Source organism: Anas platyrhynchos, chromosome 2, assembly GCF_047663525.1.
Source record: "Anas platyrhynchos isolate ZD024472 breed Pekin duck chromosome 2, IASCAAS_PekinDuck_T2T, whole genome shotgun sequence".
NCBI classification, from domain to species: domain Eukaryota; kingdom Metazoa; phylum Chordata; class Aves; order Anseriformes; family Anatidae; genus Anas; species Anas platyrhynchos.
Window position 1 is genome coordinate 156,684,155 of NC_092588.1, and position 22,672 is coordinate 156,706,826.

General features: G+C 42.1%; 1 protein-coding gene across 25 annotated transcripts in view; it reads right to left on the minus strand.

The window, feature by feature from the left end:
* OBSCN (obscurin, cytoskeletal calmodulin and titin-interacting RhoGEF) overlaps positions 1-22,672 on the minus strand; it is a 185,576-nt gene that overhangs the window by 70,270 nt on the left and 92,634 nt on the right. For 15 of the 25 annotated variants that reach the window (XM_072033896.1, XM_072033887.1, XM_072033886.1 and 12 more), the window contains 16 exons: positions 22,372-22,638; positions 21,073-21,339; positions 20,143-20,409; positions 19,058-19,324; positions 17,589-17,861; positions 16,762-17,028; positions 14,612-14,878; positions 13,838-14,107; positions 13,065-13,331; positions 11,617-11,883; positions 10,487-10,753; positions 9,510-9,782; positions 6,376-6,642; positions 4,059-4,331; positions 2,613-2,885; positions 604-891 (listed from right to left, as the gene is read on the minus strand). In XM_072033896.1, the coding sequence (XP_071889997.1) occupies positions 604-891; positions 2,613-2,885; positions 4,059-4,331; positions 6,376-6,642; positions 9,510-9,782; positions 10,487-10,753; positions 11,617-11,883; positions 13,065-13,331; positions 13,838-14,107; positions 14,612-14,878; positions 16,762-17,028; positions 17,589-17,861; positions 19,058-19,324; positions 20,143-20,409; positions 21,073-21,339; positions 22,372-22,638 (4,320 nt within the window). The remainder of the gene's footprint in view (positions 1-603; positions 892-2,612; positions 2,886-4,058; positions 4,332-6,375; positions 6,643-9,509; positions 9,783-10,486; positions 10,754-11,616; positions 11,884-13,064; positions 13,332-13,837; positions 14,108-14,611; positions 14,879-16,761; positions 17,029-17,588; positions 17,862-19,057; positions 19,325-20,142; positions 20,410-21,072; positions 21,340-22,371; positions 22,639-22,672) is intronic. The other 10 variants (XM_072033901.1, XM_072033900.1, XM_072033899.1 and 7 more) reach the window with 6 other exon arrangements.

The window sequence follows — 22,672 nt, forward strand, 5'->3', positions numbered from 1 at the left end:
CACTTTGAGGAATTTGCTGAGCACTCAGCTATCACAGTAAGAGTTGCAAGAAAGGAAAGATTGAGGCAGTGGCTCTGCCTTCCAAAAGTGGCACTTCCAAAGTTACACCAAAAGACAGCAAAGAAACTGTTCTCCAGCACTCCTTCATGGGGGTTATTACAAAAGATATGCAAATAATGTAAAGAGAGAGGAAGATGGGTGAAGAAGACAACATTGCCCATCACAGCTTCAGTAGCAGGGTCTCGGTTGCCACAAACACATTCCAGCATGCCCCTCCTGATGCATTCCATCTGAACTCCACCAGAAAAGAAACTCATGGTCACCGGACAACACATGGATGCAGTGCAGGCCGCAAGACAGCTTGATGCAGGTTGGAGAAATAAGGGTCGAGTACTAAGAACACAGCAGGTTTTGCTTTGTGGCAGCCCAGAACAATTTTTTTTCCAAGCTCTTTCTCCTATATTGTGTTGGCAGCAAAGCACCGAAAGGTGTTGCAGAGTGAACTCTTCCAGGAGATACCTGGGATGGGAGAAGCAGACATGCCATGCGAAACAGGCCTACAACAGCTTGCAGTCCTCCGTGGGGGCACCTCTCCTTTCTCACCTAGCTGCACCATTTGAGGGAAGTGCACCGGCTCGCTGGCCCCAACTTTGTTTAGAGCCGAGACGCGGAATCTGTAGGGTTCACCTGGGGTGAGATCGTCCACGATAAACTCCGTGTTTGGAATAATGCCCTTGCTGCATGACTGCCAGCCAATACCTGGGATTTTCCTCTCCACTTTGTAGCCTAGGATGTCGCAACCACCGTCGCTCAGCGGCTTGTACCAAGACAGAGTTACAGAGTGACTGTTCTTACTTAAAACTTCTGGTTCTTCGGGGGGATCAGGGTGGGCTGGAGGCACAACAGAGGTCCAGTGATGCATGATAAGAACAATGTTGCTTTATACTAAAACAATCTGAGAATTTTCTACAGGCAATGAAAAGGAAGCACAAGAAATTCACCGTTTGTCTCATGGTAAAGCTGAGGGGTGCATGCCCATGACTGAGACACACCTGTGCACTGGCTTCTCCTGCACTATCTACACTGCTAACAACAAATTTATTTTCCAGCTGCCCTCTCAGACACTTAATGTCACATATTATCGTGATACTTTTCCTGCTACTTTGTCCCACCCAATTCAAAATAAAGATGACCCTATGCTATGTGTGTTATTTAGGAACTTGGCTGAATGCTTCAAGTACATTTGGGCCTCGATTTTCTTTATTCAGGTCTGTCCTTGATGACCACCAGGTTACCATTGGACTACAGAGTAATTCAAGCAACTTCAATAGCAAATCACCTAATTTCTGTGTAATTGCTGTTTGTGTCGTAGTATCAGGCAGTAACAAATAAGTACATAATGGGAATCCTGTGGCATCCTACCAGGCTGCCTACTGACAATCATACTCAGTACAATGGAAAATGTTCCTTATCTAATTTACTCTTTGGCTTAGAAGTTGGAAATAATTCTAGTTTTCAAGTTCATGGCATTTACCAAGTAAATGACCTGCCACCGTGTACTAAACCAATAAATTAAAAGTAAAACAGCCAATTCTTTAATTTTGAACATCACAGTTTTTTCTTCCCACATAATATAGAGTTCTTTTCTATATTTTCAGCCAAATTTCATCTACAAAACCTGCCATCAGGAGTTCATGAGGATAGTATTTTACAATTCCTGAAGTGTAAATGCCCAAAATAACGTAAAACTGCTTTCAATGGAAGATATCAGGCATCTCTCAAGTCTCAGCAGTCATTAGAGAGACAGAGCAGATTACCTGAAGTAATTCAAAGAAGGGGTGGTCAGTCAGTGTCTCTTGAATGTCTCAAGTACAGTGTACAGCTCAAACACATTGCAGTTATCTCATAACCACCCCTGGGGCTGTGCTGGCATGACCATTGCTGAATGACTGACCTATCCTACTGTGGGAAGGAGCCAGGCCTTTGGGTGCTGGCATGGATATTGTCAAACCATTTGTTTAAAATACTCCTCAAGGGAATTTGGCAACTATTGTCTTCTCCACTTACAAAGTACTCCAAGAGCTTCTCACTCACGTATCTCTGAAGTATGAGGTGCAAGTTTCATGGATTTCAACCACACAAAGATCATAATATGCAACTCAATAACCTGGAATACTGGTTGCCTTGCCCTTGAGTAGATTAGCAGACTTCATAGGGTTCTCTGCTGCCCTTGATAATTTTTCCACATGCACTCCAGTGCAGCTCCTTCCTGTGCCCACGGGTTTGCTGAAGGTGATGTTGAACTCTGAATAAATTCATTTCCATGTAATTGTGTTACACTTTACAAAGGACTGCAGTTAAAGAAAGCTGGTGAATATCTCTATCATCACTAGCCTGGTCTAATTTTATTCTGATGGGCTGAATTATTTCTGGTCAAGGAACAAGTTGCCCTGAAGCATTTCCTCAGACAAAGAACACTACCTTGGGACATGGAAGGCAAAGAGAAAAAAATCAGTACAAAGATTAGAAAATTTGAGGTTGTAGCTCAATGCCAAAGTCTGAGTTTTCAAGTGCCACAGGGCTAGAACAACAGACACAACATATGAACTTACCTATAACAGATAACTTGGCAGATGCAATTATTTCCCTGGAAGCAAAGGTCACCTCTCCTGAATGATGCGGTTGAGCTTTTCTCAGAATAAGTTTGTATTTGTTTCCATCTGCTTGTACCTCCCAGTCCTCATCTGATTGGATTTCCATGTCATTAATATACCAGGTAACTTCATTAATTGGCACAGCTTCACTTAGAACACAGCTAAATGTAGCTTTCTCCCCTGGAGAGACTTCCACATCAGTGAGAGGCTGCAAGATCTTCAGGCGCCATCCTATGGATGAAAATTAAACCCTTAGTTATAGTAACAAAACCAGGTAAGAGATGCTGTGAATATTTGTGTTGAATTCCTGGACAGTCAGGTCCCAGAGACCAAGGAGATCATTAAAAGGGAGGTTATTTCACTAGAACAGATTATATCACTGGGGTCTGAAACTTTCCAAAACTTTCAGGAGCAAAAATCAACTAAGCAATGTCTTTCTTTTCCAAGTAGCAGAAAAATACAATGGAGTTACTTAAGGGAACTTGCAGGGCTTTTCACTATCTGAATTCACAAATCTGAAATGGCTGCTTTTGTCTGTTCTCCTTACTGAACGATTTGTGAATGCTGCCATGAAAATGTGGAGAAGTGCATTCCTTGCCCGTAGGATTCTATATCTCTATGACATCCGTATTTGCAAGGCATGACTCACCATTTGAATTATGCTGTGAACATACCTCAATTCCCTACAAAGTACAGCAGGAATCTAGGACAAATGAATTTATTGAATTCACAGATTTGCCTACAGTTACCCAAGGTGATTCATGCTCCCGATGTCTCGATGCAAGTGGAGAACGCATAAGCCAGCAGTGCAGAGACAATTGGCTTTGTTAAGAGTTGTAAAGAAATCAGGTGGTTCCTCACAACCAGCTTGAATGAATGGATTGAGCAACCACAGCCTGGTAGGACTACATCTGGCACTTTGCATGACATTTTGTACCTTTCCAGAGCATCTCACCAATGACAGGACATGTGGCAAGAAGAAACCATGCTAAGGATGGCTGTTCTTGTAGTTAGAAAGGGATTCTGATCAGTTTAATAGCATAAAGTACTAGGATACTGTATTGTTGCTGATAATATTGTTGCTGATGTAACTCATCTCTAAAGCTCTGATTTAAATACAAACACAGCTCAACTCAGCAGAAAAATGACAGTTGTAAGACAGCAAGACAGTCATTTGCTGTTAGCTGCCAGCTGATGCTGCTTATACCTATGTCATGGCATACAGAACAAGGAAAAAAAAAAGACATTTAAAAAATATCATCCATCTATTGCGTGGGAAGAAAAGTCAGATAAAAAGAAAGCAGCTTATGCCTTTCCTCTGTGCCCTTCACAATATGTTCGTGGTTAATTTGCCCTGTCCAACTAGAAGTTTAAGCCTCCCCATGCAACACTTGCTTTGGTTACCTTTCACCGTCAGGAAGGCTGAGGTCACGGCGTCGCTGCACATGAAAGTCACCCTGCAGCTGTCCTGGAGAGTCAGGTTCTTGAGCAGCAGCAGATGCCTGCGCCCATTTTCAAAGTAAACCATCTCAGTGTTTTCCGTAGTTTTGGCAGGCTCATCGTCAATCAGCCAGTTGTAATCGCAGCACTCGGGCTTGGAAAGGTAGCATTCAAACAGGGCTTCTCCTCCTTCCACTGCTTCCACATTCTCCAGGCCCTGGACAATGCTGTTCTTGGCTAGCAAGGAAGGAAACCAAAGGGTATTAGTGGGCTGCTATGCACAGCTGAACATCAACAAGCCTTGGAGCACCGGATGACTCCCACTCCTGAAAAGCTGATGGAAAGCATGGGGATGTGATGAAGTGTGCTTGAAGGCTTAGCTGTTATTTTCAACCAGGCTGTAACATAAAACTATATTTAAAAACATTTTAACCAGTGAGATGGTTTAAAATAATGATGAACTCCTAGGACTGCTAGAAGTTATTTAAGCTTCCTCCAGAAGCCCGACTTCTGTTACTGCAAATAAAGAAAAAATGTTGGTGTCCTTCTGTCTCACAACAGGCACCGTTCCTCCAGATCTCAAAGGCAGTATGATCATCTCCAGAGCTGGGGAGATGTGAACCAACTGGCAGCTCATGATGCAGCCTTTCTGCCATGCAAAGCAAGCACAAGAGAATATTACAGCTGGCAAAGCTGTAGTGACTGTCATCGGAGTTAACAACATGTTTCGCAAGTCTGCTTCTAGGAAGCATACAAAGAATTAAAATCTATATTAACAGTATTTTGAAGAGCAAATTTGTGAATTATTATAAAGGCTCTATGATAATGTATTAGCTTTATTTTCTCATGCATGTGGGGTTAATTGTGCACTCAGAAACATGCCTATACCTACACACCCCATTTGCCTGCACAGTCACTGCATGCATCGGTTGGTATTTGCACGTAAGCAGCCAGCCTGATGCAAAATTAAGCATGGGCTGGTGCTTGCAAATATAATTTCTGTTAGACCAACTACATGGACAAATTATATGAACAGCAGTGGGAACCAACAGTTAGGTATATACAGTTTACACAGATACCATACAATGGTCATATTGTCATATCAATTATGGTCCATAATATAAACCAATGACCTGAGACATTCCTGGTTAGGATCTTTATAGCTACTACCTACAATTGATCTAAACAAAGTAAAAAGTAATGACAAATTATTTACTCAAAAAAAAAATAATAATGAATAACTGAAACAGTTCTGTATTTTATGATATTTTTACTTATGGAGGACAATGAGGGTTTTGTAAATCCTTAGAGAAAGTATGATTTTATTAGGATAGAGACAAGCTGTTTCTGTGTGTATTTTTGGAGCACTACTTTTCCTAACTATGAAAAGCAGATAATTGTAGATCCTACCTCTACCTCCTCTGGGATGTTTTTAGACTATATTCATTAATATCTTTTTAAAACCCTAAAATGCAAAGTGCTTATCAATGTAGAAAATACTACAGTTAATAATATGCTGCTGTTCTATACTCACAGCTCTGATTAGGCATAAAGGCATAATTTTGCCTAACAAAACATGATAATTCAGAAATCAAATCAGAATCCTTGTCCTTGCTGATTGAGCTAATTCACCCGGTGACTGAAAATAAGAATTCCATATGCAAACAGCAGAAAAAAAATTAAAAGACATCAACAGAAAATCAGAAACCTATTATTAACCTTTTTATTTGCTGATTCTCAGGGAAAATTTCCCTTACAAATGCTGATTACAAGTGAGGAGGTATTTCCCAACCAATTGGTATTTGAAACAGGTAAAATACCGTGATAGCTTAGCCATAAAAAGAAATTTCACACCTTCTATTAGCTACTAGTTTTAGAGCATACTGTGTGTAAAAATCACTCTGTAACAGGAGAAAGTATTCTTATTATTGCTTTGGGCCAACATTATGTCTGGGAGTCCACAATAAATCATCAGGACACATCCCGTTGCACTGATGTTTCAGCCAGATCTGGTTCCTTGTTGAAGGGGTGTGATGCGTAAGTGGTGTAATGAGTGAGCATTAATTAGAACTAAGCTCCAGTGAAATGCTGCAGCTTCATATTCAATTCCCATTAACTCCCAACTACTTTTATTTTAACTACTTTTAACTTTTCATTATCAGCAATAGAGTGAACACCAAAGTGGGTTCTAATGTGTCACTTATTGCAAGATGCTGCCATGATTTTTCCACCTTTTATTGGGAAGCCATGATAGTCTTCCTCTTTGGCTGGAAGACCTCACCTTGAACATCAAGTGCAGCCATCACTTTAGTGCCTTCAGCTTCACAAGAATAGATGCCACTGTCTTCTGGTACCGTAGATTTAATTATTAGCATGCTTACATTCCAGTCCTGATCGATAATCACTCGCTGCCCATCTGCATGTATTTCCTGATCATTTTTCTTCCATATGGCGTGCACTGGCCTAGAGTACTGGCATATGAACTCTGCTGTGCCATCTTCATCAACAGTTATATCCTGCATGGGACTGACCACTTCAATGGTTGGATCTGTCAACCAACACGTCAGGAAGGACATGCATTAGTGCATCCTCATGGAAACAGCAACTTAGAGACTTTTGCCAAGCACAGAGCCCATGGGAAGCAAGCGGAGTGAAGGTGCAAGCAGGAAGCTGGCTGGGCACACTGGGCATTAGCAGTTTAGTCTGTGTTTGTATCAGCATCAAGCAGGACTGAAGCAAAACTGGCACGTTATAATACAACTATCATGCTGGAGCATGGGCCACCAACAATTAAGGCCAGCATCATACTAGCTCTAAATATGAACCTCTATACAGAATATCTGCTGGGAGTCCCTCCAGGCTTAGTTTTCCTCCCAGCATGGTAGAGACACCATCTAGACTAGGAAGCAGGGAGCGTGAACCACTTCTGCTTCCCAGAACATGCCAGGAGTGCAGGTGTGAGACAGGAGAGCTGTGGATGGGATGCTGAGAGTGGTTCCCTGGGATGTGCAACCTCACAGCCACAAGAAACTGCCATGGGAGGCTCCTTCTGTATGAGCAGACAGCAACCACTCATTGAAAAAAAGTCCAGTGCTCAAATGTAGATATTCATTCCTGTCCTGTGCCAGTTCACAAACTGGCTAGACTAAACTACACTGGATCTCTGCCTGGAATGCTCCTCTAAAACTGGTGCATTGTGTGGAGGACTTGGGATGTTATTGACAGACCTTGGGAAGCAAAGACAATTTTATTAATGTCTCAGAAACTTGTTGCAAGTCTTGCTCCTGCTCTCTAAGTCCCTCTACCACTCTGTGAGTCTGTCTGTTTATGAAGAGGAAGATCAATGGCAGATCCTGGAGATGTTTTGCTACACCAGGACTGAAGAAGCAAGAAGGTATCTTTGCAACCAGGGGAGTACACTGCTATCCCATCTCATAAGATGCAGACGTGCTCCTCGCAGCAAATGTCACCTGTGGTCTTGAAGAAGGAAGGTGTCCTGGTTCCACTGCCCCATCACACTGTCCCACTGCTGGGATAAGATCTTGGTGGTCCTATTTGCCTTTGCAGAGCAGCAGGAAGCTCCTTGGGCCTTAGGAGCCAAGGAGTTGCACTGGGGTCTGTAATTCTCCCTCTGCCCAAGGGGATCAGAAGGCTGCAGATCTTTCAAACTTGTCCCATTTTCCACATTCCCCTATATGAAGATGTCGTCATGCTGGGCGGTTGAATGAATGCAGTTCTAGGGCAGTGATACCATGAAGGTTGAAGAACCTGCCCTAAGATCTCACTTATTATAAAATATCTCCAGTTATAAGCATGCCTTACATGATGAGAATGGGGCATGTGGAACTGAGAGAAAAGCAACATGTTACTTGATGAAGAACAAACCATGGATAGCCAGATAGACTGAAATATGCCTAGTTTGAAGAAAGATCTATTTCTAAGTCTCTGGCCAAAATAAAATGCAGGAAAGTGGCTTTTAGTACAAGCACAGTTGGAATTTTACTAGTTTTTACTTTCCTGTTAAATCAAATGTTCCTGAGCACAGTGCAATTGGGGTGTATTTTAAATACTTCTCTCATCCTAATCCAATGATAGTCATAGACTACTGTGATTCATGTTCACATCTTGCCTTAATGGAAGCACAAAATATCCACACATGTGTGTAGTAGCATGAGCTGTGGGGTTGGATGAGATGATCTCCAGAGGTCCCAATATCAACGATTCTGTGATTCTGTGAAATTAAAAGTTTTCAGGATCCCTTTATCTGGCTGAGTAGAATACCTCATGATGCATTTATTTCTAGTTTATGCTTTATGCCCAGTGGAGTTCTTTGCCTAGAGAGCCTGGAACCAAATTCTGTGTCAGGAAACATGAAACTCAACAGTCATACACACGGACATGGGGTTTGTGGATTTTACACGTCATTTCGATGCTAGATGACTCCGATATTAGTAAAAATTAATTGGTATTTTATCTCTACATAGAGTTACATTTTCTGAATGTACAAGGGACACATTAGATAGAGGAGAAATCAATCGCTGATTCAATTTCATATTGTGGTTCATTCCTGTTATGGTGAATAGTTTGGGGGTAGATTTTAATATACAATGCTTAACCCTTCATATCAATATATCATATATATTTATATATATAAATCCCTTGTCCAAACAATGAATAAGTGTTACTTTTTTTTCTGACAAATAACATTTTCCCAATGGCTATAAAGGGGCTGGATGGAAAGCAGCTTGCTTTATCATGAAGTCTGGAGCTCAGTGTTATTTGCAGTTTGTGGCTACCCTTACCAAATGAGAAAAATATTCATTCAGCAGACAAGGTTTTGGTAGTACAGTGATGACCATTAGTATTCTGGCAATCAAGAAATGAGGTTCTCTTTGTCTCTGGGTTACCGCAATGCCATATACCATTTGGTTTCCAGAACGAGCTCTGAAGCCATTGGCATATAAGCACAAGGTCTTGTCTCAGGAATATGCTGAGCTCAGTACCAGTAACCCAGCTATGGAGCAGCACAGTGATCAAGTCTGGGAATTTCCAGCCCCACAAATTTTTTGTGGCATTATAAAAAAATGTTGAAGAGAGATAAAAAATCAGGCACGGTGGTGAAAACACAGTTTCTTCTCCTATGTATGTTCAGCTCCATTGAAAAGTCCAGTGAAAGCAGTAGCCCTGCCACCCTTCTTCACATGAACCATTCAAAAAGTTGAAAAAGTTGATGTGCTCATTCCTACAAGACTTCTGGAGTGAGCGTGGGTGACTTGCAGAAGTGAAGAGCTGCAGGATTATCAAGCCACAGAAGAATTGTGGAGAGATTTAGTAAGGGTAGCCAGGAAGGCAGAAGCACTAGTGCACTGAGCAGTTCCAGAGATGGCCATCTTTGTCTATCTAACAACGAAATACCTTTGACTAATAATTTAGCAGAAGATATAAGAGACCCAGCTCTGAAGGTGACAGTGCCTGAGTCGTGGCACGCCACATCATTTAGGGTTAAAGTGTGGATTATCCCATCCTGCTCAGAGATTTCAGTCACAAAGTTGTTGTGAAGGGGAGATCCGTCGAGCCACCACTGTACATTCTTCACGCCCGGGTGTGAGAGCTCGCAGGTGAACGTGGCCGACTCACCCACAAAGACGTCTGTGTTCTTTAAACCAGAAACTATGACTGCTTCTTCTTCTGTATAACAGAGCAAGAGAAGGTGCCAAAGGAAAACACAAGCATAAACATACACAAGTTCCTTCTTGCAGAATTAACCTAAGCAACAGTGCAAGTTGTCCAGGAGAAATGAACTTGTAATGCAGTTCCAGGAAAAAAAAAAAAGGGCTTAAATTTCTTTAAGGGACTGAGAAACCACCTTCAATCCTTCACCCACTTGCAAGGCAGTGTGTGTGTCTGCAAAAACCGTATCACTGAAAGGACACCATTCCATTACCAGTTCCTGGCTGTCCTGTGTGTTGTAGCCATCCGCACCGACATTTGTATGCAGTGCAAGGTGGACAGGTAGCTTAAAAGTTAAACAGGATATTTATGTTCAGTATAGTAAAAAAGTCATACAAGTATCAACAATGATAGAAGCCATAATGGATAATAATGTGAATTTCAGTATTTTTCATAACAGTTACTCCAAGCAAATGTTTTTAAGCAGTACCACTGCCTCCACTGGTGCACAGTACAGTCACTACCTCGAACTACGTTATTTTATACACATTAGTCCAACCCCAGCCTGAATGTAAATGTTTATGTCTTCACTGAAATCAGGGAAGAAATGAATGGAGTTTCAACTGTTCGCATCTGTGACAAGTTTGGGCAGTTACTGCCAAAGATTTCTGTAAGAAATTCAGGCAGCAAAATAAGAGCGTTCCCACCAAGTTTCACCTTACCTTGCACGTACACAGAACCTGTGGTGATCTCGTATCCAGTGCTGCAGGTATAATCCCCGCAGTCATCAGGCTCCACGCCGTGGATGATCAGCTCGGCAATGCTGCCTTTCAGCTTCATCTCATACTTGTCACTGGGCTGAATAACGACCCCTCCTTTACTCCACTCAACGGGGGCACCTGGCTTGGAGATCTCACAGTGCAAGACAGCTGTTCCCCCTTCTTCAGACTCCACATTTTTCAGTTCTTCATTAAACAGCACAGGTAGTACTACAGTGGAGAAGCATCCACAACAGTAACATGGGTCAGGGGTGAGTGACTTGCATGCTCCTTTCTCCAGCTTGACATTCCCCATCTTTCTGAACTACAATTTGCCAGCTGGGAATGTCAAGCCCAGAGCAGGATGTTTGAGTTGTGCCATAGCAGACACTCACAAGGCTGCTGGTGTGAAGATGACCACTGCTGCCCCATAAAGGATTGGCAGAGGTCACGGGCTGTATAAGGCACTTCATGTGTGCATATCCATAATTTTCAGTGTAAATAATTAGAGGTACAAAATTACCAGTGACAGCAATTTGGACATTGAATCACTGAAACCACTCACTGAGCGAAATGCTGGTTATGGGGGCTAAGCTCAGGACCTAGAAGCATGATCTTGTTGTCTAAATTAAAATACACAGCATTCAGTATAAAATTAATAAAACTATAAAATCCAGTAGCACAGCCACTAGAAAAGGACAAAGAGCCACAGATCTTGGGCTGCTCGAGCACAACTAAATATAAATGGCTTCATTTAAAAAGGGCCTGGTTTAAGTATAGTGAAATACTCCTGTCTTTTATTGCCAGAACTATCAGCAGGCAAGTTTTTTTTCTCTTGTATGTACTCTCCATTAACAGCAGCTGCAGTTTTGCTCTCAACTTCCACAGTAAGATCAAAATTGCAGCTGAGAATTGGGTTTAGAATACACTATATTCATCTTTAAAGAGCAGACTGAGGATCAAACCCCTTCCTATAGTTGAAATTCATAGATAACGGAGTGCTAACAGCAATTCAATGACTAAAGTTAAATTTGAACCCTATGGAGGGCAACCACAGCTGTAAATTCTCAGCTGTCAAGCAAGGCTTCTCCTACCTTTGACTTGCAATGACGCAGTGGTCTGTTGATCCCCCGAGTCGCATGTGTAATCCCCAGCATCCTGAGCCTCAGCATCGTAGATGAAGAGCTCAACACGTGTCCCCTCTTGCCGGATCTCATACTTGTCATTTGAGTGCAGCACAGTATTTCCTTTCCTCCACTCCACGGGTGCGTTGGGCTTCGTCAGCTCACAGTGCAGCACAGCTGTGCGCCCTTCCTCCACCTCCTCATTTTTCAGCCAGTGTTTGAAAAGCACAGGTAGGGCTTGAAAGGGAGATTGGTGCAAAGGGAACAAACAGGCAAAATGAAAATATAAAATAGATGAATGTTTTGGTTTTAAGGTATGGGTAAGAACTGGAATGGTAACAACATTCATGAAGTTCAGGTACAATTCTGGCTGCATTTACCTAAAGAGGTTTATCTAATTCTAAGCCAGAGAGAGTAAGTGGAGGAGGAAGGAGAGGAGTTAACCATCAGGAAAAAAATCAGTTCTACAGAAGTTGCATTTTTCTCCCCATATCCTAGACTTTTTTTTTTTTCCACAAAGAATTCCCACCTAACTTCAATACTCATTTTTGAATCCCAAATGGTTTTTCATCCCCAAAATAAAAACACAGAATGGGAGAGAAGCACTTAACAAATATATACATCCAAACCTGAGGCTGCACCATTTTTACGAACAATTTCAGGTCATGCAGCCAGGGATCAATTACAGAATAATTAAAGCTGAAGGGACCTCTGGAAGTCTTCCAAGGATGGAATTTCTCCACAGGTCTGGGCCTCAATTCCAGTGTCTGCCCACCCCTACATTGTGAAAGGTTGCTTGTTTTTTTTCCTATTCTTCCTAGTCAAAAGAAATCCTTTTTTTTTTTTTTTTTTTTAATGCAGCTTGTACTTTTTGACCGTCATCTGTCTGCTGGGCTCCCCAAGAAAAGTCTGTCTCTCTCTTCTCTGTAGATCCTCATTAGGTATTTGCAGACAAGTAATAAGGTCCCCCCTTAACCTTCTCTTCTTTTCTCCAAGCTGAAAAAAACCAGCTGCCCCTGCTTTTCCTTATGCTTAGAATCATTATGGTTAGAAAAGGCCTTCAAGATCATCTGGTCCAACCATCCCCTACCACCAATGCCACCACTAGGCCATGTCCCTAAGCACCAGGTCCAACCTTTCCTTGAACACACCTAGGGACAGTAATACCACCACCTCCCTGGGCAACCTGTCCCAATGCCTGACTGCTCTTGCTGAGCAGAAACGTCTCCTCATTTCCAACTGAAACTCCCCTGGCACAAATTGAGGTTATTCCCTCTAATCCTACTTCAAGTCCTCCAGTCCTTCTGCTGCATTTGCTCCAGTACCTCAATGTCTTTCTTGTACTGGTGAGCTCCAAGAAAGAGAATGTACTCCTCCAGCTGTGGTCTCGCAACTGCTGAGCAAAGAGAAAATCATACCTTTAACTTCTAGCTTGGCCGTGGTCTTCCCATCAGCTGTGTGGCAGCTGTATTCTCCCGAATCCTCACGGTTCAAATCGTGAATGACCAGCGTGTGCACGTTCCCCTCCCGCTTGATGCTGCACTTCTGGCTGGAGTGGATCACAGACGTGCCTTTCTTCCACTCCACGGGGATGTCAGGCTTGGACACCTCGCAGCACAGTTGAGCCGTGCTGCCCTCCTGCAGCTCCAAATTGTGCAGGGCCTTTACAAAGGTGACTGGAGCAACTGTGGGGAAGATGGTACAGACACTGCTGCAAATGGGGAATCCGGCACTGCCCTAGATCAGAACTGAGTGCCCAGAGTTGTACTTTGAACATGATAAAAGGGAAACAAACAAGATAAGTATTGACAGCCAACCTTTCAAAATCATTCTATAGAATTTAATGAAAGTTTTATCAGAGCAAATTTCTGAAAACATCCTGAGTGGGAAATTAATTCAGAGAATATTCTTCACGTTCTTCAGCATTGATTATGACATATCTTAGATGCTTGTTTCAGGATAAGTTAGGCGGTCCTCAGAGGATGTCTGCTTCACTCTACAGACTGTGAAAATGTCTAAAATGACTAGCTCAGATGTGCATGTCTAAATCTTTAATGCCTAAATTATTTTAGCTGAATCTTCCGAGATTTCCAGAGACCCTTGCTCCCACATACACACCACCAGAAGCTAAGGCAATATCAGCAGTGCTTACCAGTAGCTCCTAAACCCTTCTTCCTAGGAAGCTGCTCACCTTTGACAGTTAGCTGTGCTCCTGAGGTATGCTGCCCAACTTTGAAACTGATAGGCCCGCAGTCTTCTAGTGTCACCTTTCTCAGGATCAAAGTGTGACGTGTCCCTTGGACTCTGATCTCATTCATTTCGTTGGATTGCAAGGGAACATCTCCCAGGAACCACTGAGCATCCTGGGTTGTTTCTCGCGACAGCCTGCATTCAAACACTGCATCTTCTCCTTCATATGAAGTGACGTCCTTCAGCATCTCCACTATGGTTGCTGCTGGTTCTTTATGAAAAGGTCAACAGAGTTTGATATCTATTTTCAAGTGAAGCCTCCTATTTTCCTAGGTTAAACATTTTGTTATGCTTGTTCTTGACAGTACTGTATTATTTGAAAGAACTAATGGCCACAAGGCACTAAACACTACATGCATGGGCATACATAGTGTGATACGTTACTCTTACATATGCATTATATATGCATTTATGTGTGCATATGTATTATGTACATATATGTGATAGTCTAAAAATATGCATGTAATACTATATTGTGTATATAAATAATAGACACACATTTATATGCAATATATGTATTGTGAAAACATTGTCAACAGATTTTAGTAGGTGATGTTAACATTAAACCATTGACTAAAGACCTGTTTCTGATTCCCCTGAAATAACTTTGAAATCCCTCTGGGCACAGGGCAAAGTCTAACTGTCAAATCACTTAATCATGCGCCACTGCCATAGCAACGATCTCTATACCACATTTTCCCATGTCCAGCCCTACCTTTCACGTGCACAACTGCGGTGGTTTGCTGGTCCCCTGTATTGCACATGTATTCCCCAGCATCAGCTTCCCTCAAGTTGCGAATCGTTAGCTCAGCCACAGCCCCAGACTGGTGCATCTTGTACTTGTCACTTGGTCGCAGCACTGTCCCATCCTTCTTCCACTGCACAGTGGCATTCGGTTTTGAGATTTCACAACTCAAAGTGACGGTGCCACCTTCTTCAGCTTGCTGGTTCTGGAGTGGTTGTGTGAAGATTACTGGTAAAGCTAAACCAAGAGAAATCAGAGGAAAAGCTTGCTTCATTGATGACTGTGTCACTGAGTCTTGCATTTAGTGAAACTGTAGGACCGTTCCAAATTTGATAAAACTCAAAGACTTTAAAAACCAAAGAATGCACATGCTGAAAACCTCTGGTTCCACTTTACATAGGAGTGGTCACAGATATGGGCTCTTGAGCATCTAAGTGCACATAACTCCAAATGGGTACACCAAAGCCACAACTCAAAATCCTATGCTTGATAGCTAAGTTCCTGGGCGTTTACGAGGGTGCACAGAAAAATAACATTCCACAATGCTTCTCATTTGGAAGCTGGACCCAGAAAAGGAATGAAAGTTTGATGTCTCTGCATTGAAATTTAACAGTGATGGGTCAAGACAGAGTTTTGGTAGGTTGATTTACAATCTGCCATGTGTAGAACTTTTGTTTCACAAGTTTAGTTGCCTAGAAGAACGTTGGTGGCTCCACGAATAACGCTGAACTGGGATTTATAAGGGAAGGAGATGGGGTTGTAGAAATCATAGTGCATTCATAGGAACTGGGTGGCAGATGTATATAGAAGAGAAAAATAAGGAGGTGCTTGCAGGGGACATAGGAGAGGATGGTGTATTCTGTGGGACAGATGGACAATAGCTTGAGTCAAGGTTTTTCTACAGTGGCATTTGAAGTGAAGGCATCCTACTGTGCAGCTAACTCCTGCAGCCCTATTAATCTGTGAAGCTAAGAAATATATAATGCGGAAAAATAATGTTTTAACGGACAAGTTTGTGAAGAGCTTGTCTGTCAGACTGCATCATTGTTGAGTGAGAAACCCTTATCACAAAAAAAAAAAAGAAAAGGACTCTCTGCCATAGTGTCCCTGAATCTTTCCTATGAAATGTCTAAATTAAACTAGAGCTCCCTAAAAGGTGAAGTGACAGATTTTTTCACCTCTCACTACCAAGAATGCCATAGTTTTCACATCACCAGAGTCACAGTTGTAGTCTCCAGCAACCTTCACCTGTAGATCATGGATGAGTAGCTCCACACCAGAGCCCATTTGTTTAATCTCATACTCGTTGCTGGCCTGGAGTAAGACTGACCCTTTTTACCACCTCATTGGTGCATTGTGTTTGGAGAGCTCAGCATGAAGGGTGACTGCAGAACCTTCCTCAACCTCCTGATTTTGGATTTCTTTTTTGAAGAGTTCTGGAATGGCTGGGACCACACACACACAAAGGCCAGCCACCATCAGAGGACGTGCTTACAGTACAGATATTTTGTCATCACTGGATCCTGAATTTAGTGTGACAGCAAGTATGCCCTTCATGGGAAACATGTCCCATGTCCTTGAGGGATATTTCAAAAGATGACATTTCACAAGAACTTCCAGGTTCCTCTTTATTTCAGCTGATCTTCCATCTCAGAAAAAGCCCCATTAATAATGTATTAGTAGCAGGGTGGATTTTTTTTTTTTTTTAATGGACATAGTGGCACATTACAGCTATTTTTAAGACCCTAAGCATTAAACATATTTAGGTGCCCTGCTTTTCACCTGGAATTGAGTGCCCAGGTACATATGAGCACTTTGATTCTTGAGTACCATTTGTCCAGGTGGGAATACAGCTCAAAGGACAGAGGTGCCTGAGAATCAGAATGGTGTTGTGCTAATTTTAGCTCCTGCCTTGGTTTTCTGAGTGACAACAAAGAAGGTCTTGGGTCTAGACTTGTGGAAGCAGTTACTAAGCTTGGAACTACCAGACTTAACTTCAAAAGGACTCAGCTGCTTTACATCAGAAAAACAGATCTGAAGTCAATGACAGCACTGCCTTCTCATAAGCACTCACCCAAGAAAGTGGAAAAAACTTCTCCTCTTAAAACAAAACAACCTACCTTTAACTGTTAAAGTGGCCGTTGTTTGCTCGTTTCCATTATCGCACGTGTATTTGCCTGAGTCTTCTGGTTTTAAGTGATAAATCTTTAAAGTATGGATTGTTCCCTCTTGCCTGATTTCATATTTGGAGCTTGAGGAAATCACCTGGGCACCCTTCTTCCACTGCACTGCAACATTAGGCTGGGAGACCTCACAGTGGAAGGTGGCAGTTTCTTCTTCCTGCAATTCTGTGCTCTGTAATTTCTCCTTAAAGACTGGAGGTGGCACTGAAATTACAAATGCAGTAAAGGAACTTACAGTTTTATTTATTTTGTTTCTCTACAGTTGTAAACCTACAGCTGAACAGTAAAGTATTAAAATATACTTTAACTTCCGTATAATATTCTGGGACATTAAAACAAGCGAATGGATTTCTGATGAAACCCGCTCAGAAATATTTTGTGAAGTTACTGGAAGCACTGATCACAAACTTTAGAGATGCTTTGGTCAGTTCAGATGGGATGGGGACTTTGATCAGACCAACAGTTTCAAATAGGAAAGGAGAAAAATGTTTGGCTGAGAATTTACTGAAAACAGTGTTTAGAGAAAGAAACACAGTCAGCTTCAGGACCATGAAACTGGTGGTTTCTCCACTTTGGATCCATAGCGGTTGCACCACAGAAGAGCACATTAGTGCATCATGTGCACTCTGAAGCCCAAGCACCCTACTAACATGAGCTAACAAGAAGTGAAAATTGGCCTTAAATTTCCTATTAGCATACACAAAAACAAAACGTCACCTGTTCTCACCAATCTTGTTTCTTCAGCACATCACAGGGTGCCTTACCTTTTACTGTGAGCTCTGCTGTACACACGTGTGGTCCCACTCGGAAAGCGATAGTGCCAATGTCCTGCTCTGTCACCTTCCTTAACGTCAGCTTATGGATCTTTCCCTTTTCCACCGAGATCTCATTCATTTCATTATTTTGCAGAGCAACATCCTGTAGCTTCCATTCAACATCCCTTGCATTCTCATGAGAAACCTGGCACTGAAAGGTGACATCATCCCCTTCGAATACCACCATGTCCTTCAGGCCACTCACAATGGTCACGTCAGGCTCTGCAAACAGCCCAGTCAGTAATCAACACAGGAAAAACATGGATCAAATAACAGAATCAGAGAATAATACGGGCTGGAGGGGACATCTGGCACTCATCTGGTCCAATCAGAGCCAGCTCACAGCAGATTGCTCAGAGCCTTGTCCAGCTGACCTCTAAATACCTCCAAGGACAAAGATATCACAGCCTCTTAAATTACCTTTCAAACTCTGCTGTTTGACTGCTTTCAGTGTATGTGAAACATATCTCTCAGTTAGTGGCTTTCAGTGTATGTGAAACATATCTCTCAGTTAGTGGCTTTCTTGCTTGCTCTGTCTCGGAGATGCACTGCATATTGATTTTTGTAATTATGTTTGATACTGTAATTGGGTGGATTAGACTTTAATGCCAGATTCCAAATTCAGTATGCAAATTTATTACATTTGCACTTAGATATCTTCACAGAATAGCATTAAAAAGTGATCCCTCTGCTGTCTTTCTGTCTTTTTGCAAACAGAAATACTGTGCTGGTGCTCCAAACTGGCTGGGTATCTGGATGGCATGGTGCTCTCAGCATGGCTTATTGGGTTAGTGGGAGCACAGGACGTTTGTGCTTTGGTTTGCTTGAGTCCTGCTTCTAGAACAGTTGGACAACTGTAGATATGTGCAAAGATCACACACACAGAGCTGGCAATACCTTGCTTGTACCCTGAACCTGATGGAGAATACTGAAAGAGAAGCAGCGCAGTCTCCATCTGAGCAAACGCAGCACATATCTATACAACTGAGGTCACTCTGCATGAAAAATGGTGCAGCTGGGCATAGCAGGCAGAGTATCTATAATATGGATGAGCCTGTAGGGTGGTTGTTCCAGACTAGTGGTCCAACTTGAATGCAAGCTCTATCTGCAATGACATTAAGGCCAGATGCAGCTGCCATGTGACTGGAAGCTAAGGATGGATGAACCATCTGTTCACTCACATGCACATGATGTCAACAAAATATTTCAAGCCCTGAACCAAAAATTTCAGCTGCCTTATCTTCTCCTGCCCACCAAGTGAATCTTTGCTTCTGTACATTCTTACACCATAAGATTTTATATTACTTCATGGTGCCCTTCCTGCACTCTGTGTGCATTTATCACAATAGCATCAACTCTGTTGTAAAATCTTAGCATCTTAAAGTGAAAATCCCCTTGCCCCAGGAAATGTCTCTTGCCTTTCACAGTCAGTTTTGCAGAGGTCGTCTCATCTCCAGCCTTGCAGGAATATTCGCCAGCATCACTGGGCTCCAAGTGGTGAACACGCAGCTCACGGACGGTGCCGTGCTGCCACATTTCATACTTGGAACTCGAGTGAAGCAGGACTCCATCTTTCCTCCACTCCACTTCTGCTTTGCTTATGGAAATCTCACAGCGTAGCTTGGCTGTTCCTCCCACTTCCACTTCTTCATTCTTCAGCTGCTGCCTCAGCTGGGGCTTGATGGCTGCAAAGTGCAAAAGACAATTAACACATGAACATTGTCTTCAATGTACAAATGAATGCTCAGGTCTGGACAACTCAGCACAAGTCACCCAGGGTCTGAAGCTGCAGAACAAATTTGCATTATGTGGTTATATGATTATTATAACATTTATTTATTTATTTATTATTATTATTATTTAATTCTGTATATCCAGAGAAGGAGAGGCTCAGAAAATTGCATATAAAGCAAGCACGGGACTCACAGCTGAGGCAGGAGCTGCTTCCTGGGTCAGATCCAGCCCACAGGATATAGCTTGAAACGTTGTGGCTTAGATCAAAGCCACAAGTTCCACCTAACAGTCAGAGACAACCACAAACACTTCACAGATGACAATTAATCACAGACATTACTCCTGGTTTGTTTAAACACGGTGTTCTCAGGATCTTCATGGCAGGACATTACAAAAATTGAAAGCAGTAGATGTTTTAAAATGCTTTTAGTAAATGTCCTACAATTAGATATTGATCCAAGTGAACAAGCAATAAATGCTAAGTGCCAGAAATAAAGATCTATTAGAATTTCCAACACCCCCATGATGTTTTACCACTATCCAAGGAACGGAGCAATGCAGCGTGCTTTACAGGCTTAAATAGCTATTCTACAAATCCTGTCCCATAAGATCTTATTTTCTGTATACTGGTATATAACTGGGCACCTCCTAAGCCTTTCCTCTTTATCTTACTTTTTGGGGGCCTGATTCACCAACAAATAACAGAATACCATCTACACAATTCCACAAATCCCTTTGAACTTCTGTTCCACTGGGATGCAATGCTAACCATTCACTCTGAGGACTGCTGTGCTCTGCTGGTCTCCTGTATCACATGTATAATCAGAGGCATCTTCTGGTTCTACATTATGGATCACCAGTTCAGCTGTGCAACCACTTAATTTAATTTCATATTTGGCGCATGAGAAGAGCTCCATGGTGCCTTTCCTCCACTCCACAGTCGCATTTTCCTTTGTCAGCTCACACTGGAATTTCACTGCAGCTCCTTCTTCAACCTCCTTGTCCTTAAGCTCCCTTTTGAAAAGAACTGGTAGGGCTAAAGAAAAAAGAAAATGAGAAAGAACAGAAGCTTTTATTCAAGACAGAGTTAAGCCTAAACAGCATAGATAGATGGACCTTGGGGAAATAAGATACTGTTTGCAGGTGCTAGATTCCTAGGCAGGATCCATTTTTTCTAGTATGCCTGGAGCTGATAGCAGATCTTTCTGCATCAGAAGCAGCCATCTGCACTTATAACATTTCTTTTCTTTGCTCCTTGACTCAAGTCCTTCCCAGGGTTAAACTCCTTGAATGGATTTATCCTTCAGTTGAACTCGCAAAGATCTCAGGAGTAAATCAGTTGAAAACATCGCGGACAGCCTTGACAGATCAGGAAGGTCATTGTAAATCTCATTCCAGGATTTGGAAGAAAATCTTTTTTGAAATACTTAAACCACATATCATGTGAAATGTCCAGAAGTTATGCTAAAACATTATTCTTTCTTTAATTTCTCTCCAACTGTAAAGCCAAAAAGTATTTCTTCTTAGAACCCAAGACTTAAATACAGCACTGGAAGAACGAAGTATCATCCTTTTCCATTCATGAAAATGAAAATATTTATAAAGAAAAAAGAACATGTAGTTCAAAATCATCACGTTCAGAATGCTGCCTTGTGTTAGATGCAATCTACTGCTTTTTGAGTCAGCTCACACCACATACCTTTCACATTTAAAGACGCTTTTGTTTCCTGATCCCCAGTATCACAGCTGTATTCTCCTGTATCTTCTAATTTGAGATTATGTATTAAGAGCTCTACCAGGCATTCCCTTTGTCTCATTTCATACTTCTGGCTGGGCTGCAGCACCACTCCTCCTTTCTTCCATTCTACTGAGGCATTGGGTTTTGATAGCTCACAGCAGAAAGTAGCTGTACTTCCTTCCTCTGATTCCTTATTTTGAAGGGGTTGCTTAAATGTGACAGGTAGTGCTGCAAAATTTGAGAGGGAAATGTTTTAAGAGTGTTTGAGTCCAAAAAGGATCCAATCCTACCATCATTCTGCAGAAACAGCCTGTTCTAATGATTCCACAATCCTTGGCCTGCAGCTCTGGTTCTCGGTAACACCTTTCTTGAAGCATTATATGAACCAAGATCTGAGGACAGACGGTTAAGTTAGAAAAAGAGTGGTCCCCAGAACAGCCTAATGTGCTGCCTGAAGTAGTCAGACTTTCCTGTGGTTGTCTCTCTGTGCCAGCTAGGGATCTTTTATTCAAAAACCACCAAGAAACAGTGGGACATGCTCTTTCCTACATGAACCCTTGTTCCTCAATAAAAGCCTGAGAGTTTGCAATATCGAGCTAAGAATATTCCTTCCTCCCCAACACGCCCCAAATAAAACTTCTACCAACATATAATAGATTAAGGTAGCATTTAAAACTCAAGAAGAGGCAATGCATTAAGAGATGACATTAAAGTGATAAATGGAAGAAGAAATACAGATTTCAGGCTATATCTTGCTTAGATTGGTAGAAGGGGCTGAGGAAAACAGATGTGGATGCAGGTGTTTGCACTCAAAGTTTGTACCTGAGGCTGGAAGCCTCAAGTAATAATACAGCAAATTCATGTTAAAAAAAAATATTCATCCACCAGTTGTTGCATCTCTTATCAGCTCAATCAGGCATTACTCCCAGTTATGCATCTCTCATGCCTAGAGAAGCAACCAACAACCAACAGAATCAGCCTGTTAGCTTATCTGTTTCCCAAATTCCCATGCTTCCTGCACTCATAGGGCAAGGGGTTCATTGCATTTTGACATCACGACACCTTTAAATTGCTTTGATGATGATAAATCACTCCAGATACTGAAAGCAGAGCCTTTCTACCCTGACCAAGGGTCAGACTCAAGTAGAATAGGTAAACTGGCACAGACCAGCAGCAAAACAAACAAATATCCTTAGAGAATACTAAGAGATGCTCCTTTCACTTCTTCTCTACTGAGCCAAGGGTCAGTACTCTGCCTACCATGTACGGTTACTGCAGCTGTTGTCTGCTGATGTCCAGAGTCGCAGGTATACTCTCCTGAATCATCCAGTTCTAAATCATAAATGACCAGTTCAGCAGTGGAGCCCTGCTGCTTCATTTCGTATTTCAAACCAGGGTAGAGAGTAATATCGCCTCTCCTCCACTCCACTGGAGCCTTGGGTTTGGTAAGCTCACACCTCAGTGTTGCCATACCACCTTCTTCTGCCTCGGTATTCTGAAGCTCTTGTTTAAAAAGTGCTGGTAGGGCTATAAAATAGAAACATAACTTGCAACATACTGC